This window comes from Bombus vosnesenskii, unplaced genomic scaffold (assembly GCF_011952255.1).
Source record: "Bombus vosnesenskii isolate JDL3184/JDL3185 unplaced genomic scaffold, Bvos_JDL3184-5_v1.1 scf7180000013316, whole genome shotgun sequence".
Classification (NCBI taxonomy): domain Eukaryota; kingdom Metazoa; phylum Arthropoda; class Insecta; order Hymenoptera; family Apidae; genus Bombus; species Bombus vosnesenskii.
The window spans coordinates 82,203-109,393 of NW_022882962.1; the positions used below are offsets into that span (position 1 = coordinate 82,203).

The 27,191-nt window shown below is 36.8% G+C and overlaps 2 protein-coding genes across 2 annotated transcripts in view; both read left to right on the forward strand.

Moving 5' to 3' along the window:
- The window catches only part of LOC117235577 (E3 ubiquitin-protein ligase MIB1-like), a 159,234-nt gene that overhangs the window by 40,999 nt on the left and 91,044 nt on the right, over positions 1–27,191 (forward strand). The gene's annotated exons all lie outside the window — the stretch shown is intronic.
- On the forward strand, positions 26,030–27,060 carry LOC117235579. Its single transcript, XM_033497759.1, has 2 exons — positions 26,030–26,830; positions 26,895–27,060. Exon 1 carries the CDS (start codon positions 26,165–26,167, stop codon positions 26,807–26,809), a length of 645 nt encoding a protein of 214 aa, XP_033353650.1. The 5' UTR covers positions 26,030–26,164; the 3' UTR covers positions 26,810–26,830; positions 26,895–27,060.

Here is a 27,191-nt window from a genome sequence, read left to right on the forward strand (position 1 = left end):
TCGTCGACGTTAAGACAAACGAATTTTCGAGAGGCTCGTTCGAATTCCTGCGTTCCACGCCCTGGAACGTTTGTCGCTTTGAACGCTTTTGTAATAAAATCCGGCATCCGGGCACAAGCACCGTCTAAAATGCTGGCTGTGCGCCAGCTTTTTACATCCTGGTTACAGTTGAAATTTTGTTGATGTTGGCGTATGTTGAATGGAATGTTGAGCAATGGGATGTTGAACACAGAAGTGTAGGCTCACAAACGAATCTTTACAAATGCGTTTCGAAGATGTACACCCTCGTGCACAAGTATTAGAGCAGTTTAGACAAAAGTCTTCTGTTAGCTTCCTCGTAAAATCTCATGGATTTGCCACTCATCTATTGCTAGAATCTTACACCTTTGAAATGGATAGTCTGTTTTTCTTCTGAACTGTGTTTCACACTTCTGAACATCACAATCAGAAAATCAACAAAATTGTATTTATTATACTTTCTTCTCCTATACTCTCCATACGTGTATAACAAATAATTTATATTGCAATATATATTTTCGTCCCTAAATTATAAATGCTTTTCTATAAGCACAAATTCTTCTTGTAATTATTTCTTTAAATCAACCTTAACGCCATTTATTGTTATTTGAAACATGCGTTTCGCGTTTATTTAAAGTTGTAATATTAGCATTTAATAGAATATTAGTAATAACAGTAATAGAATTTAATATTTCCGCAAGTTATAATATCGACATATTGTAGAACGAAAATGTAACTAATTCAACGCTTAAATCCCTTTGTTTCCTGAACACTGTGTCGATGTGTTTCAAAATACTACAACAAGAATACGAATGAAAACTATCAGATGTAAAAGTAAATCGAACGACTCTCCGAATCGAACGATAATCCGTAGTTTCTCGTTACTCTGCTACATTTCGTATGAGAACTCATGTTCACATTTCACTGGAGCATTACTCGATTTACAACAAAATCCCAGGGACCAGCACACCAGTAAAACGATGATAAAAGAACGAGATGGCTCGGTTCCAAAATTTTTAACGTCCTACTTGCTTCCGTGTCGTACTTTATGGCGTACAAATTGGAAACGCTCGGCGAACGTAGTTTCCCGTAGAAAAATTCTCCTTGTCATAATTCATGCGTAGATCGTTCGTAATATATCGAGGATTCCCGTCGAGTGGAACGACATCGGCGATGGTTTAAAAGATTTGACTTTTCGTTGCCAATAATTCATATCAACGCCGGTATTCTCGTTCCGCATTCAAAGTCCTTTGTCACTCGGTTTGCCGCCGGAATAACATGTCTGACCCAAAAACCAAGGGGTTGTTTCAACAGGGCTGGCGGAACTCCAACTTTTCTACCCCCTTTGCAACGATCCTTCGCCACAGCTTGCAAGAAAATCGAAATTTTTGCCTTGTAACCGAACTGTCGCGACAGATTGGCCGAGCTTGTCTACTCGTTCGTCTTACATACTTTGTAAATATTCGAGAATTGGAAGATGCTCAAATTCTGATTGTTGATATCACACGAATATTTAATATTACGGTACAACATACATTTTTACGTTCCGATCACGAATTTGATAAAATATGCAGGTTGATATACAGGGTGGTTGGTAACTGGTGGTACAAGCGGAAAGGGGGTGATTTCGCTCGGTACGCGTGCGGTACGTTATAACGGGTCTCATTGTAGATCGTTGTCTCGATGGAAAAATTAAAAAAAAAATTTTTATTCTATATTTTCGACTTCTTTTTTCGCCTAGAATCACCCCCTTTCCGCTTGTACCACCAGTTAGCAACCACCCTGTATATGAGATATCACAAGTATAGTATTAGCAGTATATTAATTATAAAAGATACAAAATCGTTAGTGTTGAAAAATTATTCGCTTTAAATTAATTTCGAATACACATTCTTATTACTATCGCCGATTAAACGCTTGTTTAATGTTTCATTTAACTATGCGTTAACAATGTTGTGTTGTTTATATCAGCGTTTCTAATGTATGTCGAAAAGTTATCGATTGACATGTGAATCACAAAAATCGTGTTGAAGGCAGGTTCCTTAGTAACATTTACCACTCGGGTTACATGAGTGCGGATTTCATTAACGCGAAAAGTTTATTGTAATTTATTAGATTAGTTAGTATCAAGTTCAAGCCTGTTGCCTCAAGTTACGCTTTAAATGATGGAAGATTCTCAGTTAGAGTGTAATGTGCAGCTTGTTGTCCCAAAAGAACAATTTATATTCTGCCAACAGCATGGCAACAAAAGTTTGTTAAATCAGTTAATGTTATAACATAAATATCCACCACTATTATTTACACGATTAATTTATTTATTTTTTATTATACTATTATTTTAATTAATTTACTTTTAATCGTCATCTATTAAAATGTATTACCTTCGATATATTACATTAATTTTGAATTTTCGATCTCGTGATCAATTAGCCGCGCGCAAATACTTCAAAAACAATTTATCGCCGTATTAAATAAAAATTATTCTGTTATCTCACGTATCATCCTTTGTTGACGACAAAGTGATTTGTATTATTCTGACGCTATAAATTTTTATTACGGAATATACTATATTTTTCTATGCATAATCACACACACAGGATCGTGGTGAACGTTTTAAATATAAACTACCATAATTTTATATACGCTAACGAAAATCGTAACAATGTAATAAACAAGCATTTATTTCTATTATTTCGTTGGTAAAATTTTATTAAAACATACGATATGTATGTTTCTGCTACATAACTTACAACACGATCACGATAAAAATGTTGATTTTCCTTCGTTGCTGTATTACTCGATAATTTCACATTATACAAATCGTGAGACATCAATGATGAAACATCACCATCTCCGATCTCTTTTTAATACTAACTATCTGCTGACTTCTTGTCTTTCATTCGCAAAACATTTCCCTTCATAACACGTTTGTTTCACTACAGGAACAGATAAACACAATTTAACGCGACAGTACGCGCATTTATGATCGCGCGATTAGCTTTTAATGCGGCCACGTTCGCGAATAAAACGAAACTCGGTCGACGCTACTGTAAACAGCGAATTCAAACCGCAACACCTGCTACTTAACACTTTCGCCCGTTACACTGTTGGCGAACATAAATTATTCATTCGGCGCTACGCGAAACACCTTACCACTTGCCGAGAGTCTTCCATCATTCAACATATTCCACCCTGGGTCAGAACCAACGTAGCGCGTGGTTTCAACTAACAGGATAAATTAAACGCGTATTACGATAAGTTAATAAATGGCGAAATCCAGAAGAAATAGAATTTCGTTTATTTGTTTCTCTACAGTTGCAATCGTCAATCAATCGACTATCATCGATCGCGATTTTCCTTTGTAACGAACGAAATGATATAGCAACGCTGTGAATGTATTTCCATACGTACAAATATTTTTTACAAATATATTCATTGGACGTTTTATAAACCATTTTTTGAAATTCATTAACGCCGTAATTAATGAAACGCAATTACTGTGGCTGTTAGCGTCAAGGCTGAGCACGTGCCAAGGTCGATGCATCGCTCGATGTCGACCCATTTTCAAAAATATTCTATCGTCGACAGCCGCAGCCATAAATGTGTCTTCAGGGTTTAGACTCTTAATTAAGGACTGCCGCGGTTCGCGGTACGGTCACGAGTGGCTGTACTTTCGAAGTATCAACAAGGAGCACGATGCTCTCTGTTGTCCATCGCCGAGAATCACGAGCACATGGCCGATGACTCGAGGTCACGTTCCTCCCTGCTACGTGAAAAGAGACAAAGCTTTTCTAGAAGAACCTGGCCACGGAATGGGATGGGTGATGAACCCTGTGGCAAGAGGACTGAATAAAAAGCTTAGCACCTACCAACTCACCACAGCCCAAGCTTCAGCCGAGATCCAGATTGTCGAAGATCTAACATGGATATATATTTATAAAATTTGAAACGAGACGAAAAATTTAGATGGAAGTGACGAGTACTTATATATGTATTTCGCTAAATCATCAAACTATTACGATTAATACTTCGTTATCAATTATTCGTTAGTAATAACCCACGATATATAGCAGGAATACTAATTTCTTTCTACGTATATGCAATAAACGACTCTTATCTTCTCTACATATATGTACATTTCCGGATTGATCTTCAATTTTACATCAGTATCGTCGTGTCTGGTTAGTAATGTGCAGATATGTACCATACTATCACGAGATACTGTGCATTTATTTCTTTCAAAAAAATTCAAAATACTTGTTTCTATTGTTTTTTCAATTGAAATATTTTTCAGTTGTTTTATTTCGTCAAAGTGATGGGATATTGTTGTAGGGACAATGAATAGAAACTTATCGATAAGCGTCTCTTGCATTAAAAACTTCCATTAAAAAACATCCTCCATATCACAGACTCAATTTACTTCAATTTATTCGACCATAGTCTTTGTTGATTTAAAAGAAATCTTCTAATTAAAGACCAGTAAATCAGAATCTCCGAACTTGAAATATTTATCAAAATAGAATTCATCACAGAGTTTGATAATTTCAACCAGACCGACAAATGTATCATATACATACTTACTACATAGTTAGGTATACAGTTCTCGGTGAGAAAACGCGTTGGTTGTTAATCTCAAGAAACCTCGAAAACAACCGAGAAGCCTGTACGTCGCAGCATCTTGTACCTAGGAACTTCTTAACGAGTAAAAATAAGTTTCGACGAACGTTAATGCAGCTCTCGCGGCGCAGCGTATGAATAATTTATGTCCACCGCGGGGACGAAAGTACTCGGTAGCAGGTGTTGTTGCCGGAACTAGCTGTTCGTCCGACTGTTCTATTCTGCCCTTCCTTCTACCTCCACCACTCCTTTCTGTGCATCTGTCGACGTTGTATAATACGTTAATAAACGCTCGTAACAACAGGTACCAACGCGGTTGCATTCAGCCCAAGTTCGTCCAACTTGCACACTTCGTTACAAATGTCACGCTAACGCGGCCTCCGGAAGCTGCGAAACGCAACCGCGAAAATACACTAGCCACGTAAGAAGTTTCCTTGAGGCCTGTAATACACTCGCGAATCTTTAATTATAATATTTCTCAACTATGCTGTCTCGTTTACCGTTCGAGTTTCTGTAGTTGTTCTCGCTGTCGAGGAACAATGTTGTTTCTGTTTGCACTCTCACGCAACTCGTACAACCCATTCAAATTCGATTTTCTCGAGAACGAAACCTCAAATGGAAAAAATTTCATATTTTCGACTTTTATTTTTCTCTATGTAGAATCCTTCTCGTTTGTACCGATTTGTATATTGATACTAGCACACCCTGTATATCTAGTAATTACAAGTCGATTATTGACGTATTTGTATTGGGTTGGCAACTAATTGATTGCGGATTTTGTCAATACCACCTAATGACAAAATCCGCAATCACTTAGTTCGCTCGGGCTTCGTGCTTTTATTAGTAAGTTGAGCTTTCTTCCGAAAGTTTCGTGAACATTTTCAGTTTCCAGACGTGAAGAATTGTCGATTCTGACGAACTATGTTCAGACGTGAGCCAAAACCTAACCCAAACGCGATTGAAATTCGAAGAATCGCAGATACATACCATCTGACCATCGTGAGAATTAAAAATCTGAAAATCGATTATCAATCGAAACTAATTTATCTGAATGAACTATGATGCATCGAGGACGAATTTAATCCTCGACTATTGCCCGAATTTTTACCTCGTTATCACGATCTAGTGGAGAATTCTGAGAAGCTCCTGTATTCGTACTTAACCCTCTTGGGGACGAATTTCTGTTTAACTTACGAATGAAAATTGTTTCTTATCAATTACTAACGACATTTTGTCAGATCATTTTCTATAGGAAATATAATTTAACTTGGAAAAAATTCCGGTCACGTAGTTGAAGACTGGAAGGGTTAACGTATACTCGCAAATTACTTCGGAAATCTTAAGCGTCATGATAGTATCGTTAGCGAGATAACGTTATCTGGCAGAGACTGCCGTTGCACGAATTGGCTACGCTCATCCATCACGTTAGTTATTCTTCGACCTAGATACCTATCATATTATGCAGTATGCTAATGAACATCTATTATCGCAACCTGGTTGTACCAGCACCAGGTTAGGACAACTACATGGTCCAATAACACAAACAACCCTGGCAACGGCAGCTTTCATCGATAACCGCCCCGATCAGAGTTAATCTGTCTGCCGTAACATCTGAATAAGTTTCGGCGGTTGCCACAGTGTTCCTGATTATATAAATTTTATATATATAAAAGTAAAAGTTTGTTATTCGTCGTCGCTGAGATTTATTGCGATCGTGATCATCGAAATAGTAAAATCAATTTTATTAATGAAACTTTTAAAGTACTTAATATTAAAGATTTTAAAGTAGTACGAATAAATATAATATCAGACAAACGAATTAAACTATTAGGTATTAAACTATTTTATCATAAATATCGCTCTGTTTATCATTTCTGTAAATATTTCTGAAGTATTTGTAGTAGATATTATGTTCATAAAACATCCAACATATGTGTTATGTATAAATATACAGGAGGTAAACACATGTGCGAGTAATACGAGCAAATATAATATCAGACGATAGAATCAGTTTTTAATTCCAAGTATTAAACTCTTGTCTCGTAAATATTGTTCTGTTTATCACTTCCACGAATATTTCTAAAATATTTATAACGCGTATCTTGTTCATATAACATCCAATATATATTATATATACGTATGCAATAGCTAGGCATATATACAAGTAGTACGAGAAAGTATAATGTCAGACGATGAAATCAACCTGTAATTTCAAGCATTAAAATATTATAATACTTTTATGATGGTATGTCGAGTCATTTCCATATGTTGCACGAATTTTTCAGGATGTTCCAGTATTTTTATTTCCCATAAAACATTCACAAATAATAACCCTTGCAACGGATATGTATTGTACATAATTTTTCATGTTAAAACGATATACTTGCGAAAAGTTTGTTTTATTAATTGATGTATTTGAAATTCTTCTAGCGACCAGATGATATAAATAAAATAAAAAATGAAAAATATGTACATGTTTAAATATAAATACGTGGAAGGAACCGCTCGATGTTTTCAGAACTCTTGATAAAAAAATCTGAAAATGAAATTGATGAAGTACAATGGACCTTTGTGAATTGACAAATTTTTAACAAGTTTCTTTTTACAATAGATGTCGCCAAAGCACAGTACCTATCTGTAAAACACAGGAACATTGTAATACAGTAAATTTTGTTTCATGGTACATGCAATCAAACTTTTATGCTTCCCATTTTCTCGTTCGAGTTGATTATAAAGAAAAACGTAGTTAATATAGAAATAATTAATTAATTTGTTTAAATTCTCACATGAATTAAGTATTCCGTGTATTTTTATTCTTATACTCGGAATTTATATTTTGTATATTTTTGCCTTTATATTGCAAATTCAAAGATTTGTCTCTTTTTGAAGCTAATTACTGAAATTTTATAAACCTAGACGACACGTAGGAAGATTTAATGGAGAATTTGGAGCAGTTTCCTCGTTACAAAAATGCTGATGTGTATGTCCCAAAGTCTCGGAAGATGTTGCACAGAATCCCTTCGTTTGAAGAAATTGGCCATAAATTTTATATTGTTGCATGTGAATTACGATGCATCCTTGAAAAAACAGCAAGTCCTTTAAGACGCAAGTTCACCGTTGCGAAAAAAAAAATGGATAAAAGGATAAGGAAAAGACGTGGCTTCGATATTGAGTAAATAATTATATTAAAGAAAAATATATTTAAAATATAAAGATCGTATAATATTCGTGAAAAATTTACTGCAAATACAGTACAATATAGATCGGCTCTTTACGCAAAATTCTTTATCTGACTTTGACATTTTCACGCGATGCTCCTCTCGACATAAATATTTTGCGCGAATTTTCACTCGCTACAGGAGTAAGTCTGCGAAAGAGAGAAAATAAAGAAAAAGCGAGATCCAGAAACAAGAACCGCTGAAAAGGTAAAGAAGAACGAGCGGTAAGTATAGCAAATAGGAAACAGCACGTGCTATGTTTGCGTTGGCTTGGTTACCAAAATGTGCAGTGACACAGACCAAGAAAATCCTAAGAAGATTTTCTGCTGAAATGGTTCAGAAAAATGAAAATACAGAACGTGATGGAGAGGAAAATAAAAAAGAAAAATAAAAAAGAAAGGAATATATAAAAAAAAAAAACAAGATTTGATCAAGAGAAAACCTCGTTAACGATTCCTTTATAATATCCTTTATCCTTTATCTCGACAATTATATCTTCTATTATACCTGAAAATTTATTATACAATTATACCTGAAGCTAACAGACTCTTTTCGCTTTTAGCCATTCTATATAAAATAATTTCGATTTTAGTCATAAAGCAACGTAAAATTCAACGAAATCGAATCAAAAATATACTTGTCCTATCTTTTCCTGTGAATTTTAAATGAATTATTATCAAAAGCAGACATCACATTGATGCATATCGATAATACAGCATTTTCCATAACGTTTGCGAAACGATGTCGTCCGATTAGCTAGACAGTGGGATTTTTTCTATCAATGCAGCATACAAGTTGAGAATGTGAAACGACTGTCGGCCGAGCGACAGCCTGTAATATATTATATTCGGTGAAATCGAATTGATCCCGGCCGGATTTCGCGCGAAGTGGAGACGGCCGAATGATTTATTTTGTCCGGCGGCGGCGCGAATGCGAGCCAATGGAACATCAAACGCGCGCGAGAAATCAAAACGACGGAAGTAGGACAATGGACTCCATCGGCCGATGCATTTTGATGCACCGACCGTTGGATTTCGTCCTCTCGTGGATCCTTCTGGTTAGAAATCGTCCGGCCCACCATAATTTCATATATTCCTTTTACGAATATACGTTGCGCGCTATATATAAAACAATTTAAAATTTTGTTAACACTATTATAAGATTCGACTATCACGATTATATCGGTAATGTTCAAAACCAAGTATAATCAACGTGTTGTGTAATTGTTGTAATTAGACATCGTTGAAATAACTTACCTTATGAATAGTTTAATTCTACCACATTTCTTTCTGTAAATATATACTACACTAATTGGAGCAATGTGAACTAGCAACGATAATAATTTAATTTTCATTTTCTTTTTCTATGTTTCACGTACCTTTTCTATAGCCTGTCCGATTAAATACATAATTATTCTGTTTCAGGTAAGTGCATTTCTTAGCACATTATCCGTCACTCGATGTAAGTAACGACTATTATTTGCAATTTTTTACGCGAATAAAATTTATTGGAATTTTTGTTTCTAACCGACTTTGTAACCGATAACTTGATAATTCTGAAAATACTTTAAATTTATTTTAATGAGACTCCGGAAAGAAAGAAGTTTGAAAAAGGGACATGAGACGTTCCTTGAAATAAGATACGAGACAAATGAAGCAACTAATTAAACTATAAATAATTGAGAATCAAAAAGCAAATAATAATTCCGGACGTATTCTTAAGATGATAAATCCGATTCTTACGTTTAATTACGCTTTGTACAAACGGGACTTGGAACGTTCCGATAGCTGTGGCCATAACAAAACAAGTTTCTCATCAGAGAATTATTAATCAGCCAAATAAGGATGGAGTCAAGTACGTGTAATTAGAAATTCTACAATTTGCCTGAGTAACCGCGCGAAATATCAAAGAAAAACTGCTTCGCCGGGAGAGGTTGGCCGCCATCTTCTAAAACGACAGGGAATCTCGCTTTTACAAGCAATCTACGAGAAGCTTGCCTATCAGTTAAGGTTTCAAGTTATGCAAATTACGCTCCTCTGTACATACTTAGAGCAAGGCGAAAGGAGAAGCTTTCCGTTTACATTTCCAGCGTAGCCGGAAGAAACTTCCCGTTCGTTTGGTGCTGCTTCTTATTTCGAAATCGCTTCACCCCCACCTCCCCCGATAAACTGATCAAATTACGTTGCATCAATATTTCAACAACCGGTTGGTTACATAAATTTGCAAGCGTTTCCGCGACGACTTTTTTCCTCCGTGTTTTTCTACGTGTCTTCTTTTCCTCGACCTCTGTTTTCAAGGACGACACGCAGTGGACAAGAATCAAAATATTCATTGTTCGATACCGATCTTGTTATTCGATGATCAGTCCGTAAGCGAATAACGTAAATATAAACAACAATTTCCCCGTAGATCGGTAGAGAATTAGTAAAAATTAGACGAATAGCACATGAAAATCACTCATTCGTTGCTCTTGTTTGTTAATTCTCGTCCAATAGCGTTTGTTACGCCTTAAATCCGGAGAATTTGAACAAAGGTGCGTATAATTTTTATCTCGAATTTTTTAAAATTTGGATAAATGATTTCTGCGCGGCGCTTACGAAAAAATGGAAAGATTGTTTCCACCATAGACGCTATTCGCTCAAGCGTCGCCGTGTGTCGTTAAACGAGGAAATAAATATTCGAGATCGAGCCAGGGATTAGGGAAAATACCAACAAAGGTTCGATAAACAGACTTTTACTCGCGTCGAATGCCCTAATAACAAGTTTCGGAGAAACTGCAAATTATATTACATATTTTTTATTTTTGTCCCGAATCTCCGTTCAAATGCCGCAGTATGACGCGACTATCGAATTCTTTCGAACGCACGAATTCGCAAATAATGGCGGACACCGGTGTCCAGAGGCAGCTGCGACGAAATTTTTATCAAAACAACGAACGTCAAATATTTGTGACGCGATGTACCGCGGCGGCAACGTCACTTTTTACCGTGATTTATGAGGTCCGTCAGCCGTCATTTGTTCCACTCATCCCTCCATTGTAACGCTTCGTTCCTTTTTTTCCCCCGTCGTCGCTGTTCCAACAAGAAGAAAACCCTAACTTCGTTGGTTTAGCCTTTTAAGTTTTGGATTATATTGCTGTGACATTTTCAGTACAATTTTTATTCTACGTATTCGAAAACCGTTTAAATAACAATATATTCCAACAAGGGAGATTAGAAAAGCCGGAATTACAGAAAATTGTGAAATGTTTACATGGAAGTAGAGTAGATCATTCGTAAGACAAACCTATTTTTTCTCGATGCCATAATACAATTAAAGGGGGGTAAAATCATCCCCCGAAGCAAATGCTGAATTCTCTTTCTCGTAGATACGAATGTTAGACAGATTCTAAGTATATTTGATCCATGGTTATAATATAAAGATAAAGAGTTATTACAATTCCTAGAATATGTGAGCTTCTCATAACTCACAAACCGATCAGCTCCACTTTCTGTAAATTTCTCAATTTTATTATCCAATCTATCGAGTATCTAAGTAACTAGCGTTCAATTTGTTGAAAAACAAGTGACTTCCGATCGAAGAGACAAGGAAGATACATCGTCAAGCATCCGAAGGTATTAAAAAAATTATTTAAAATAAAAGGCATTGCATTCGAGAAAATTAACACGACTTGCTCGACTCCGCCAACCAAAATTAAAACGTACGAAGTGAATTACGAGTTTCTCGAGTGAATCGTAAATTTCGAAAGTAAATCGACAAGGTGGAATGAAAACTATAGAAGGAATGATCGAATTATGAGAAACAATATTTAGTAAAAGCATTTAATTGCGTGTTTCTGGAGCATTTGCATTCTTCGTCGAACTCCATTCGTTTTTATCTACTCTTGACGATGCTATCTATGGCGAATTGCGAAAAAGCTGGAGTTGTTGAAAGAAGTTGAAAACAATAACGCGATCGAAACGAAACGAATTAAGGGAGATTGCCAAGGCTACATCATTCCTCGGGAAACGAGAAATGGAAGGCGGGCAAAGCCTCGGCCTCGATTCGTTCGTTCGAGTTGAATTCGAGCGACGTAGTCAAACGGTAAGTTTCTTCGTAGTCTTTGCAACGGAATTAAAGAAAATACGACTCGGCTGAAATGTTAATGAGTTCCCCTCGCTTGGCCGAGCCTCTCTTTGAACTCCTTAACCGTGGATCCCCGCGAACGCGATCGAAGTTCCACGACTTGTTTATTACTCGGAGAAAAGCCTCTTGAATCGTTCTACTATTTCAAATGATAATACGCTTTTTCAATGCCTGTATTCCCCTGTTCGCGTTAGTAATTTATGTCCAAATGAGGATCGAGTGACGAATTATTTGTTTGATAAGCGAATTCTTATACAAAATTGTAGAATTGAGGGCTACAGGTGAGCAAAATAAAAAAAAATGTAGATTAAAAAAAACGTTGATGATATTAGTTACGTATAATTAACCTTTAATAATAATAATTTAATAATAAAAAGTTAATTTGGTTTCTTAGAGAACTTTGTGGATTTATCAGCTACTTCAAGAAATCTTACACTTTTAAACTGTATGTATATTTCATGTTAAAATAATTCTCTTCCATCGAGTAATATAAAAGTTGAGAAACTCAATTTATCATATTTTTCCTATGTGATCTTCGCATTTAATATCCGTCACAGTTTTTAATATTTCTGTTTTAAATTCCACGTTGAATGCAGTTCTTTAATTATCGCAGGTTTCTTTATTAATAAGATTTTCTTCTCAGACCATTGTAAATTTCTATTACGGTAGATTAAACTGTTTAACAATTACACAAAGACGCTGATAGAAATATAATTCTGAAATATAATAAAAATGTAAAAATTTCGTGTTAATTCTAAACGCGTTTGAAAAAGAAAAATTAATCTCTCTCTCTCTCTTTCTCTCTCTCTTTCTCTCTCTCTCTTTCTCTCTCTCTCTCTCCTTCTCCCTCTCTGCTTAACACGTTAAAAATCTCGAGAGATTTAAACGTGTCCTCTTCAAATGGATTGTAAAATAGAGGAAAGTTAATTTTCCCAGTACCACCAGGGAAATCGGTCGTTCTATTTCCAACGTTAATGTAACATTTTTAATAGGCAGCGAAGAACATTTAACCACGTGGGCCTGCATGAAACTAGAAAAAAGAACGCGTAAATTCACGGAAATCGGGGATATGGCAAAAATTCATTATTTTTCCAATCACGTACTTGTCCTCCGCCTTTAAACTTTATCTTCAAACTCCACTCAAGTTCCCATTATCACAATCGATTAGGACATCAACTACTTGCATTGGTAACGATTGTTGCATAAAATTACACGATTGTCAGAGGCAAAGAGTTCAAATTCACCGACCATTGCTGAATTCCTTTGAAATATACGCTCGCCAGGGCGTGCCATCTACGTGGCCCTGTATTTTTACATTTATATTACGTTCATACTTCTTGACTCGCACGGCCCAACATTAATTCACAGTTGTACGCTCGGCGCACCGTTGAACCAGCGTATCCATCACTGTCCATTACGAAACAGAGAATCGTCTTGGCGCAGCCGTTAGACGCGTCGAGAATCGAGCGGAATCGCAGCGAGCGATGGCCCTTTTCAGTTTTTTTTCCTCTTCTCCCAGAAACCCACGTATCGCCGAACGATTTCACGGGACCATGACTCTGTCATCTAAATTCCGCCACCGATAACACTCTTCTCCTCCTCCTCTCCCTCCCTTTGCCATCTTTCTTCTCTACTGTCCATTGCGTTCCTTGTTTTCTGTCTTTCCTTGTACGTTATTTCTCGCTATTTCTCTATCTATCTATGTATCTACTATTTGTCTCTGCCGACTCTCACTGTTTCTTATTCGTTCGTTCTTCTTCCTTGTTTCGCCCGGCGAATGCACACTGTGCATTCTAGTTCTTCCTCCTCGACCGTAGACAGCAAGTCTCTCTGTATTTCTGTGGAATTTCCCCGAGCACCGACTGTTCGTTCATCCCCCGGATTCTGAGCCGTTGTCCCTCTCTCTTCATCGTGGCAGCCACCGCGTAACCATTGTCCCATGAAATTGGACGTCATTCACGTACCGGATGTCCATGACTCTTTCACAGGACGCGCATCGCGGCGAGACCGTAACGACCAGGAAGCGGAAACTACGAACGCGCGGCCGTCGATTTTTCCGCCAACATCCGCTGCTCTCGATTTCCGGCTACACGCGATTAAATTAAACGATCAAGTCGAAGACGGGTAAGATCGTACGCGTGCTCAGAAACCACGCCGATCAACTTGCTTAAATTTCTCGTAGCTTCTCCGTCAATTAAAATGCGCAGAGAAATGCCGATTGCAAATGTTGTTTTCTAAAATTGATCTTGCAAAGTGTGGTTATTTGTATATATAGACGTGCTACTTTTTCACGGTAAAGAAATTCGTGAGAATAAATCGCTTGGTTTTTGAAGAACCACGATTACGCTATGCGTAATTGCTACGTGGATGGAGAATTTCGTGAAAACTGATGTGGATCTGTTTGACTTCTGATACGCTCGTTTAACCGTCTATTAACCCATTTGCATCATGGCCTTACTTAAGAGGAATTCTTCATGGAGTTTATCGAAAATTTACTTTTCGTTCAAAACGATTGGTAGACGATGTTACTTCGCAAACATCGCGTCTTATATTCTTTATAACAGAGGAAAAAAGTAAAAATTATTTATTTAAACAAAAGTCATTTAGATTAAAATGGAAGTAAAAAAGACAGTCGCAGCACGCGTAATAATAATAATAATAAGTAATAATAATAATAGCGCGTAATAATCCGCGCTTGGTGATAGAAAACAGTCGCAGCGCGCGGATTAATCCGCGCTTGGATGCAAATGGGTTAAAACCTGCAATGATTTGCATCGATACTTAGACACCACGATGATCGAAAGATTTTTGTTTCATATACAGCGATTCGCTAAAAGTGTCGAGACACTTGCCACAGAAAATTTCGATGGACACATTATATGCGTTATAGGGAACTCTTTGTATTAATATTGTAACGGGGCGCGATGATCGTGATGATATTTGTAAAATCTGAAAATAGTTGGAAAATGTACGAGCATAGAAATTGCAAGACGTTTGTCATAAGCATACGCTTCGCAAAGATTACCAAAGCGGACCGATCTCTATCACTAATTTATATATTTAAAATCACTATTCACGCTGTATAGTAATTTTTAATTAAGCACATATTTACATATAGCAATTTCATAACTAAGAATCTCTAATCGTAATTTTTGTAAAATATGTGTTTGTTACGACTATTTCGTAACTTCCCTGTATATTCTTATACTAGTTTCAAACCTTACCAATATGATCGTGACGACCGTATTATACAAAATCTTGCCTACAACGCGCATCACGTATTTACAGAAGATTTGCATAATATTTTCACGAAGCACTGCAATTTTCTTATATTCGATCATCGATATCTATCAAAGTTCCCACGATCTCGGAGGGGAATAAATTGTTCGGAACTACTCGTCCCTAACGTCCAATCGTTCTCGAAAATTTTCCAGCAGCCTAATCACGTTATCGAGGGATACAAGGGAAAACAGGCGCGGACGGGCAAGTCCCTAGCGTGTTACAAGGCGCACGTACGCAGGTGGCAACGTTTTCGTAGCAGCGTGGCATCGTTTCGCGTAATTACTTAATCCGTTTACTCGCGCGCCAGCGGCCACGAGCGCGGAATACGAATTCGCGTTTCCAGGCGGTGGTCACTCGCGGCGAAATAATTGCGCTCGCAATAAATACACTGGCGGCTAATTTTATTCGCCGCGATGCTCGTTGTCGCGGTCAGTTATTAGATCAGCATGATGAACGAGCTGCCATGGCTGAGGACAGGGTGCATGAAAGAGACGAGCGACCGTTCCAGGGTACGTGCGCTTTGTCTCCGAATTCGCGGACAAAATTACCGACGTTCGTAATGAATACGACCCCCCCCCCCTCACTTTCTCATCTAATTGCACCGGTTCATTGTGGCTGGTATTTTTTTAAACGTTCATCCGAATTATACATAAAAGCGAGCTTCCGGAAGATCGAGATTCCTCGTTGTACGTATCCTGGCACCGTGTTCTTCCAGTTATCAATTTATTTTTCGATAGAAACGAAAATTTGCCAGATTTCGATCCGATTACTTCGTTGTAGAATGGAATACTATCGATTGCAGTAAACAGTTATCCTTCGTTTTATTAGGTTGTCCGAAAAGTGTCTTTTACGAACGCGTCTTTTACAACGATGCATTTTTATACAAACATGAAACCTAATCGGTCGAACGATGTGATATTTATTTTGATAGAACAAAATGGACCGTACGTAATTCGATAAAATAATATAAAACGAAAAATATTGTGCTTCCATTATTTCCTTATAAAACGAAAGAAACTTCCCGGACGACCTAATAGAAACAAAATTCTGATACGTCTTATGCGTTTCGTTTAAGAAAATACCTGCATAATTTTTACGGAAAGCAATGTTATCTTTGGGAACTTTTTTAAAAAGAAGTTATGGAAATAAGTTATTTTACGACGTGTATTAGAAAAAGCTCCATAAGATAAATCAAAGTATCAAACTATTCGTACTATTTAACGTCGTAGAAACATACTTCTCTTTACTGGTTTTGTAACTAAGATATAATGTACCAAAATTCGATATCAGTTTCATGAAAAACAAATAACTCGACGTTTCATTAATTATTCGTATACAAATCGCAAATTAATCGTTTCTGAAAGTATGATAATCGGCGAAAGGATTAACTCGGCCAATTTCAAAACCTAAAAACATAGTCAGTGCGGATAAAGGGAAGCATCGTGGAAGAGGAACGGTGCTATACAAGTGCTTGCGTATTACGCGTATCCTCGCGATGCACCGTGAAGAGTGAGCCAACGTGATAGCGTGATAGCTCGTTCATCACGACGATCTAATAACCCTGTTGTACGGAGGGTAGTGCGGCAGTGTGCCATGTACAGTGCATAGTGGCGAGATGGACGGCTCGCTTTGTTGCAGAAATTACGGGATTCCTGGCCTCGGTGGCGAATCATCCGCTCGACCCCATCCTCTTTCGCTGGCTATCCCGCGCCTGACCCTTGGCCTTCTCTTCGTCGCGTGCCTGTCCATCGTGACGATCTCTGTCACCGGTCCTTTTGTATCTCTCCTCTTTTGTCTATGATCGGAACGAGTCATCGTCGAAGTTCCACTTTTCGGCAGAACCATCACCAGCCGATATTTGTTCGGCTCGAACACGATAGAATCCGAAATATGCTGTTCTCTGACCACCGGTCTCTTTGTAGCTTTTATGGCTGTCCTGTGACCGCATCCGGAGCCAAGTGCACGAACGAGCGCGAAGGCTGTTCTTTTGTTTGAATTTCGATCGTTGATGCAGCTATACATGGCGAGCGTAAATTCGCGGTACAGACGAAGTCAGAGAGATTCTATGATCGAAAGTAAGGCGAATTTGCTTTGAAGGCTTCGTTTCTGAGAAAATGAAAGCGAAGAAATATTTTTGCTCGAAGGGATTACGATTGATTATGATTTATCATTTTCGGTCGAAAGTAGTAATCGTTGATTATGATCTATCGATTATTCTTTGCTAGTAAAATTACGCAGGATTATAGGCATTTATTCTATACAACACGATTTACTCTACGAAAGTTCAATCGTAAATGTCAGAATAAATCTATTCTAATTGGTTTCGTGCTTTTATTTTAAGATACGGGAGATTGATAACGAAAGAATTTAGTTGACTGTTTCTTTGCTCGCAATCGCATCTTCGGTATGTAAAGCTAATGCTTTGAGTCATTAAGGTACATCCTTTTAACGTCTCCATAAATATTCGCTAATGCGTTCGCAAATGGCACGTTTCTCTTAAACATTCATCAAACCAACTACCTTTTGCGCCGAATAATTGCTCGTTGCCAAACATCGACAGAATAAGTCGAGAAGAAAAAACAAGTCAACGTATATAACGAAGTTACTGATTGGATACAATTATTAGAAGCTTAAATAAGCTTAACCAAGTAGAAACAGATTTTACCAGTATATTCACGATAGCTGTATTTAATTATACTACTAGCGAAATTTCAAAAAGTTTCGTATAACGCGCATGTAGTAGGTACATTCGTAAGAACTTTCTACAGTAAGTGCACTTTCGTAAAACTTTCAAATATTTAAGCCCTAAAAAATAACGAACATTTTCGACCGTATCGTAAACTTTGGAATTTTCTATTTCACGCAAAGATTGCTGGAAAATCGGTGGATTCTTGGGTTGTTCTCGAGGACGCTGACTGAGCTTGCAATCGGATCAGGAACTGTGCCGCATTGCGGGGTGCAGCTGCCTCTTTCTTTCTCTTTCTCTTGTGCTCTCTCCTCCTTCTGTTTGGTTTCTTATCGTCCTCTTCGAACGTGCATTGATAGCACGCTGGAAAGCATGTCATTTCAAGGATGCCTTCGTTACTTCGTCCTTTGCCCTGTAATTAGCACAAGAATTACGGAAGCCCGACCGTCATTGATATTTCATCGCCGAAGCAAATCCGACATGAAAGAAGAATATTGAACGAGCGAATTTTATGTATATCCCTGGGCATGCGACTGACAAAGCCGATTTTAAGCTCCCTAATTGCTATTTTATATCAATTGAACGCAAGCGTTTGTTTGACTGGCTCGGCCAAATAATTCCTATAATTAATTACCATCCGTTATTTGTATCATAAAAAAGGCAAAGAAAGCTGGAAGCTTTATAATTTACAATAAAATTATTCGCAAGTATATATAGCATCGTAACGCACTGCTTTACGTGTTTCATATTCTTCGTACGATAAATGAATCGGACGACATTAAAATTAGAATATCTTTTAAACTAATCTCGTTCTTCGACCTAAGTGTGCTATAATGCTATTTTTTAAAGAGAATGAAGAGACGCGTCGATCGATGTATACGTTCGATTTGATATTTCAATTTGAGAAATAGGGACGACGTTAAAATTTTCAAAAATCTTTAGCTCTTGATTTTTTACGAGTGGTCGCACATTATGAAGTAAAATAGCGTTTATTAATCGTTTATACTTTAAAGAATATGTAAATTGTGCGCGATAAATTTTAAAGAATTATCTTATAACGTGAATATTAAGACAAATTTTGTAAACAGAAAAGAGCAGAGGAAAATCAATGATTGTCGTTATAATCGAATTATAATTCAAGTACAATATTCTCTCTTTGTATAATAAGAAGGAATTAATTAAACAGCGTATCTACTCGTCAAATAAATTATTTGCTTTTCTATGATTCTATTTGAATATGTATGTAGTTGCGTTACTTACGTAGTAATTCTTCTTATCTTCGCGTTATTAACAAATTCCTTACCCATGTTTATCGACACGAGATATTGTCTTTTCCATTCCTTCCCAAGTCACTATCACCGACGATAAATCGAGGTCGAATCCGCCGCGGGAAATTTCATTCTCTGCTCAATTTATGCCCGTTCGCAGCAAACTATTCGCTAGATACGCGCTTGTAAACACTATTCGCGAGGACAGGCTATGGTGACTTACAGTGGAAGTTGGCGCTGAGCGAAAGAAGCATTCGTGTGTTTACCGTGGCGCCGACAAAGGAAGCGTGTCGCTGGAAGTTTATGAAACACGACGCAGTTTATCGCAGGAGAACTGGGCGCGAATCGGTTGCACACAAATTCCGAATCTTCGTGTTCTCTCATCGGACGTACATTGGCTTGCTCATATACATATACCTTGTCCATATCCATAAATCACCAGACACTTGATAAAATATGGATACAGGCGACTTTCTTATTACGAAAGTTCGCACATTATGAAATAAAATAGCGTTTATTAATCGTTTATAATTTAAAGAATATGTAAATTGTGCGTACAAAATTTTAAAGAAATATATTTTCTTTTTTTTTCAATCAACGGCGTGTCGATATCGTCGCTTGAACTAATTGTAACATCCTGTCGATTATTTCTTTGTAATATTTCCGCCGTGATTATCTTTCAACCTTCTCCAATAATTGTCATAACTGTGTCTCTCTAGTTTATGCATTTGCCTTGCTCTTCTATTTATTATATGCCATTTATTATAATTTGTCTCAGGAATTTTCAAACAGATGCTTATGGATGCAGTGAATTTTTTAATGTTTTATTCCGATTATACATGCACGTGTTTAATCTCGCATTCGAGTATTATCGTAAAGCGGCTACATATCACAAAATTAAACAATAGAATAAAGCGGGAAAATTAGATTCATGTTGTATTGTTATAATAACCATTGTACTGAAAATGAGTAACAGTCCGGTGATTTATGGACAGTGGTGTAAGTACATCAACAATTGTCACAGACGATTTCTAAATGTGCATTGTGTGGTTTATGTAAAACATTCTGAAATTTCATTATCATTATAACGAGATACCGTCATTATGATCGTATCGACGACGATACAGATTGACGAGCTCCGCTTTTTATCAATTTCTCAGTTTCATGGTCCAGAGATATGATTAATATTGAACTTTCCGAAAATCAAATTATCCGTTTCAATAAATTCGCTTGTTACAAGAAGATTTCATAAATAACTTTGAATAAATTTGAAATATTAATCACATTGTATTAAAATTATAAATTGAATAAATTTTCATAAATAACTTGAATAAATTCCAAGGAAATTTTTAACAAGTATTCGACATATTCTTCTTTGTTTCCTGATTTATAGGGTTAATCAACTAATTACTCTTTTGAGCGGTTCAATCTTATCAAAAATATCTACAAGTTTTTAATCATCGCAAAAACACCAAATCTGCTATCCGTCATTTTTACGGTATTGATAGTTCTACCGTTGAAATCTTGCCGTATTTTCCGCTATTTATTTTTAAATAATCGTCATCCAAGTCGATTAATATATGCGCAGTTACCGATACCATTACGCAAACAAAATGCAGCAAGTAAAACAGCGCGCACCTCGCAGCCAGATGATTTGTCATCGGTCCGGTTTTCGACATGCACGGGCATAAATTTCGAATTGCGGAAGGAGAAATCGCGCGTCGTGCCACGACGTTTCCAGACTGGACAATTTATGAAATTGCAGTACCGAAGTAGCTGAATATTTCCCAGCTTCCCGACGAGCTTGTGAAAACACGTTACGTTCGGTTCCCTCTGCCAGCTTCTCCGCTGTTTACGATCTATCACGAAGTTGGAATAATCGATACAAAGAGTGAAATTTATTCCTATACGATAGAAAATATCGTTTTTCGTTCATTGAAAATAAACATTCCATACAAACTTGACTAAATGATCGTCAAGATAATTTTGATCCGAGATGATCGATTTCTAGTCGCAAAAAAAAAAAACATTTTATGTCACCGATCGTTCCGAGCGATAAACTTGCGCGTGTTCTGATCGGCACGATTTCGATTTGACGAGGAGTTTCGTCACGATTCGGCGTATTTCGCGAGGGACAGATAAAAGAAAAGAATTTCCCCTTGTTCCTGGCGACAAATCGATTCCCAATCGTTTCGTCTCACGAAACGCTCATTACTCATTTCACGAACGAAAAAACAGCGGCAAATCCGATTCGCGTGATACGGGAAAAGAAGTCGTTCGAATGATTTGTCATCGATACAGTTCCTCGTAACGGGAACGTGAATTGCCAGAGTAATAACATCTTTTTCTTCTCGTGGATCGTCAAAATGGTTAATAAAGGTAACAGCTTATTTATTATTTATCATTAATTTATTTAATATTAATGTAGGCAAATAATTAAGTTTGATAAATAAGTGGTAGCGTAACACGACGTGTACAGGCTCACGAAAGTATTTGAACACTTGCAAATTACAAAATTACAAAATTATAGTGTGTCTTATACGAGATATTTTGAAATTTTATTAGCGCTGCTATGAGACTATCATGATTATATTAATGAGTCAGTGTAAATAAATATATTTAGAATATCTACTTTCCTTTATCTACCGATATTGTTGAGATTTTAAAATGATTGAACGTTTCGATAAAAACTATACCAAAACAATACCAAGATTCCACTGTGTATCAACGTTGAATAATAACAATCATTACACGATAGAAAATTATCGTTGTTATGTCAATCGAATGTGGAATAAATGTTTTAAAACTAACGTTATTTTTCATAATTATAGATCGTAGTATACACGTATGAAATCTTGTAAAGTAAGATGAAAAGCTTCGTGAAAGCGAGGCAACAACGTTTTTACATGAACAAATAGTTTTGAAAATATCAAGGTATTCGAACTGACTGAAATGATAATTGAATGAATTGAATTAATCGTTGACTACATACGTATCGTTAAAATCTACGAACAATAATGAAGCAGTTTCTAATTTGATAGGGAAAGGTCGCTTGCTTTTAGAAATTAATGAAAACCCGAAAGCACGTTACGAAAGAAAAAAAATATGGTCGCAATGTAGGATACCATAGGCTACGGTGCGCCATGAACTGCTGAATAATTTAAAAGCAGGTAATTCAGTACGTGGTCGTATCAAAGCAACTAACTTATCGGCAGAATAAAATATAAAGGTGTATGGCGAGCCAAACATACGTACGTACGTTGTACACGAGACGCATAAATAGAAGCTTAAATCTCGGAATAAATAGAAGGTTGTTCGTTCTGTTAAAAACTTTGCTTTTGCGATGTATCTCTTACTGATGTAAATACATTTTCTTAATCAAACTAAGAAACGACAATATCCTTATTCTTATAGTACAATTAATATATATTACTTCTAAAATTTTTCAAAATAAAATGAAGTGTTTCTTCGAAAGTATATGAAGATTTCTAAGCTGATTCAAATGTTTGCTCATTTCTGGCAAGATATGTTTTAAAATTACAAAATTACCGACAAATCGAGCTACAACGTTTATCTTTCATAATCGTCGTAATTGTAAATACGATTAAGATTTCGTACTATATTCGAAATGTGATGTCACACTCGACATAATACCGCAAAGGGTAATCTTAAACCTATACACGTAAAGACAATGCGAGGCAGACTCGTGAGACTGCCTCACTCGATGGCTGTCTTGTTTCCTTGTGCCATCGCGTGACGTAATGTACACGAGGCAAACAAGCGAGGCAGGCTAAGCCGCAGTTACGCTTTTGACAAAATCGTACAATATACGTGCAAACTAAATAATTAAAAAGGTACTTTGGATCTCGTCGAAAAATAGACGATCTTTGGCTCGCTCTGATCCAGCCTCACCCTGACGTGAGAATAGTTTAAGGATTATTCTCTCGAGTACTTGGACAATGCAAAGAATCGCTACTTTCAAAGGAAACTCGCGATAATATAATTTAATCGTTCCATTGAATCGACGATTACGGGCCAAAGGTCTCCATGTGCAGTGCTATTAAATAAGTTGTTAGAACGTTTAATCGAGCTGGTGAAACTGTCGAAGATATTTGGACCCAGATCGAACATCTACAAGACGATAGCTCGTTCCCAAGTGGCCTTTCATCTCTGCTTGGTTCTTCCACGATGTGTATGTATGTATAACCAGTGCCTCGTTTCCCTACAGGCATAGTTAGTGGTAAGGTGGTGCGTTGGTCCCTCGAGTACCACAATTCAATTCCAAAGCATTTCGCTTGATTTACAGACTCGACCGTAGTAACCTTAGCTTCATCATGTTTCAGCGGTCTCTTCATACGCTTACCGTTGTAATATTTAACTTGTAATCAGATTTCTTCCCTTATCGTCAACTTCAAGTCATCGTATATTAAAACATGCTGCACGTTCGACATTATTGCGTCCCGAATCGCGCATATCGAACACTTCTAAAAATTTTAGATTTCAATCTTGTTGCACATGCACTTTGCACTTGCATTTTGTAGTTGCGCTGTGTCCTTGCACTTTGCGCCGACATTTCGTGAACACTGCGATCTACTTCTTCAGGACAGGCCTGAAACGGAGATGCGGTTAGAACTTGCGAGTTGAGTTATCGGTTTGATCAACCAACCAGAACATCGCGCGGTATAAATGGAAACAACGGAAACCTTCAGCTTCAGGTCTGCTCTGAAGAAATACACTGCAGTGTCTACGGAACGTTGGTACAAAATGCAAGTACAAAATACAAGTGCAACAGTTGCAGGATTGTTCTCGAAAAGTCAATATCCTGATGTTTACAAAAATCATTAAACATTAAAAATTCCATTAATACTGTAACGAGACGTTTTCGCAATTTGCTTAGAAATGCTTTTGTACAGTTTGTTAACCAATTAAACGGTTTGCAAAGGTTCGTGAACCACTTGTTCCACCAGTGAATACGTCACTTTAGGCAAACACCGGTGGCTTTGTAATGCTCCGAAGTCGAGAACGATAAATCTAATTTTAATTTTACGTTTATCAAAATTTTAATTGTACATACATCGTCATTTACGATATACGTATGTGTATACGTAAAACGAAAGCCCATATTCTGCGATATGATTATCAGCATAGCCTCTGAGTTAATTAGCGAGAGGATCAGTCGTTCGTTCATACGAACATATTGTATGTGCATAATAAATAATATTTCTATTAAGCATCTTATAATTCATGCAAATTTGGACTATTCCTATGCATTTATTTCTGCTCAGTCTTCATTAAGACAGACTCAAAATTGTTGATTAATCGCAACGACCACATGTTTAAAGACAATTGGAAATTAGTTAGGATGCCTATCGTCACATGTCAGAGCCTGCGCCACGTTTAATATATCTCATTAGTGTCAACGAGAATGTCAAGAACAATAAAACAGTATAGCGACTTTTTACATTATACTTAACAGAACAGTATTGCTTTCTTGCCTAATCGTGACCATTTCTGCATATCCGCGGTTCGCTTAATTACGATGTTACAGAACTATTTTCGTGCATACTATGTTTATTTTAATCTAATATTACGCATAAGCATTAAATACTTTACGATTGCAACCTGTTCTCGTAACTTCTACTAACTAAAAGTGTTACGATCGTTCGCGAAGAGACGCGATCGCGAGGAAACGCGTCAGCGAGAGGCGTAAATTCTCGCTACGATCCTGATAATGGATGCCGCGAATCAGTCGTTTTCCTGTTTCGATTAGGATAATAGAGCTAGTTCAAATGATTGTAACACTAAGCTTCTATATTTAACAGTATTTAAAATTATAATTAACATGTCACAAATGATTAATTTGTTATTGTAGTTCGACTCGACTTTATGGTATTTCTCGACGTATTCGTTTGACTAGGCGACGTGGATTTTATTCCTCTGAACCTCTTCATGCATTCGGTTTGAATCCTCAAATGATACTGACTGCCCTTCGATTTTTTCCTTTGTCTTCTCTGGAAGACGATCCCCACCATGCTGGACTCTCGCAACCGTTCGCGCCTATGATCACGTATGCCACCTTCTTTGTGTAGATAAATAACGGACCGAAGGCGAATCGATGTTTCTAGAACTCTACACTATGCGACTAGAGAACTATGGCGCCCATCGCCACACTGTGTATATTTCGCCGGTCATGTAAAACGAATATAAAGCCATATCAAAACCTGTTTGGACCTATGGGATCCAACTATGGGGAACAGCGAGTAATTCCAACATAGAAATTCTCCAACGATTCCAAGATCCTTAATAGATGCATCTTGGCATGTTACCAACGAAACAATACATCGTGACATTAAGATACTCACAGTTAAAGAAGAAAAATCCAAATTCATATATATTCAGATATAATATAAGAGTTAACAACCATCAAAACCCATTAGTTACCCAATTACTTGACACGACGGATCAGATCCGCAGATTAAAAAGACGATACCCTTTAGATTTGAGCATTAGATTCAACTAGAATCAAACATACTCTAATAATCCAAGTTACAGTACCACGCCAAAATAATTTACTTATAATTCTCAATGAGAATTGATTGTAAAAAGTCTACCAAATAAAAAAAAAAATGTAACAAGATCCGTCTGTGACATTGTAGTACCAAGGGAGACGGTTATGAACACGGCCTATAGTAAGCCTCGCGGCGTAACAAAAAGAGTTAAATGAGAGACAGAGAGACAGAGACAGAAATAGCGGATGTAATGTTTATTTTTCCTTGAAGAGAAGCTGATAAAGAAAAATGCAGGAACATATAAAAGTTTCCCTTGCAACAAATGTTTCAGTATGATAGTAGGTGCGCATAAGGATCAAACAGTACTAGTTCAACGTGCAATTAGTATACATAGATTCTGTCAAAGCTTAGAAGATTATAATATAGCGCTTGAAAGGAACCATGGCGTCAAGTTCGCGAGTGCGGGATATCCACCACTACATTATGTATGAAAATATACTAAAATTACTTACTGTGCATCCGAATTCGGTTATGTTCTACGATGACGAATGGATCTCATATAATAACGACGGTACATACCAGATCGAGTGGTCAAATGATAATTGTAAGTCTGAAGTAAAAATGGAGCAACTTGGAGTTTGGTGGAATAAAACCGGGATTATCGAATATTTTGTTAAACCACCTACAAGTTCCACAAACGCACTGCTTCATACATCATTTGACAACGCAAATTTAAAGCTGCGTAAATCCTGTGACGATTCACAATGTTCTGCCAAACAATTATATTTAATAGCAGACTATACAAACCCACAGTTCACGGTGGATACATATAAATATATAAGAGCAAAAAACTACACGATTGTTTCGTTGCCACCGGGATCTGAACAAGACACACCAACCAGATCTTATTTGTTCAGAGCCTTTAATCGACATATTCAAAATAAACATAAAAAATATAATGGAGATATAATAAGAGCGATGGATGACTTTTGTGAAAAAACAGAGGTCGCATTTTTTGTGAAAGGAATCGATACTTTTTTTAATAGTTTCAGAAAACATTACGATGAAAAAATAGAAATCAGATAAAGCTCAACATGTTTACCCCAAGTGAGTTTGACTTTATAATAATATATAATTAATGATATTTATATTATCACATATAACTTTTCAGGTGCCACTTGGATTCTTAAGACGACTTTACGCTTTGTACTATTTGAATGCTTACATACAGTTAAAACACTTTATTATGCATGATATTATTCGCGATTTTTACAAGAATTAACGTAAATGTATATCAGTAAAGAGATTTCTGTCAATAAATCAAATAAAAGGAAATACTTATACTTGTACCGATAAATTATTTCATATTAAAAACATTATCCTAACGTTTCCGAAGTTCCCATTTTTATATTTTTTAACTCGATCGAAAATTCAAACATGCAACATTCATATTATAAATACGTCTGAA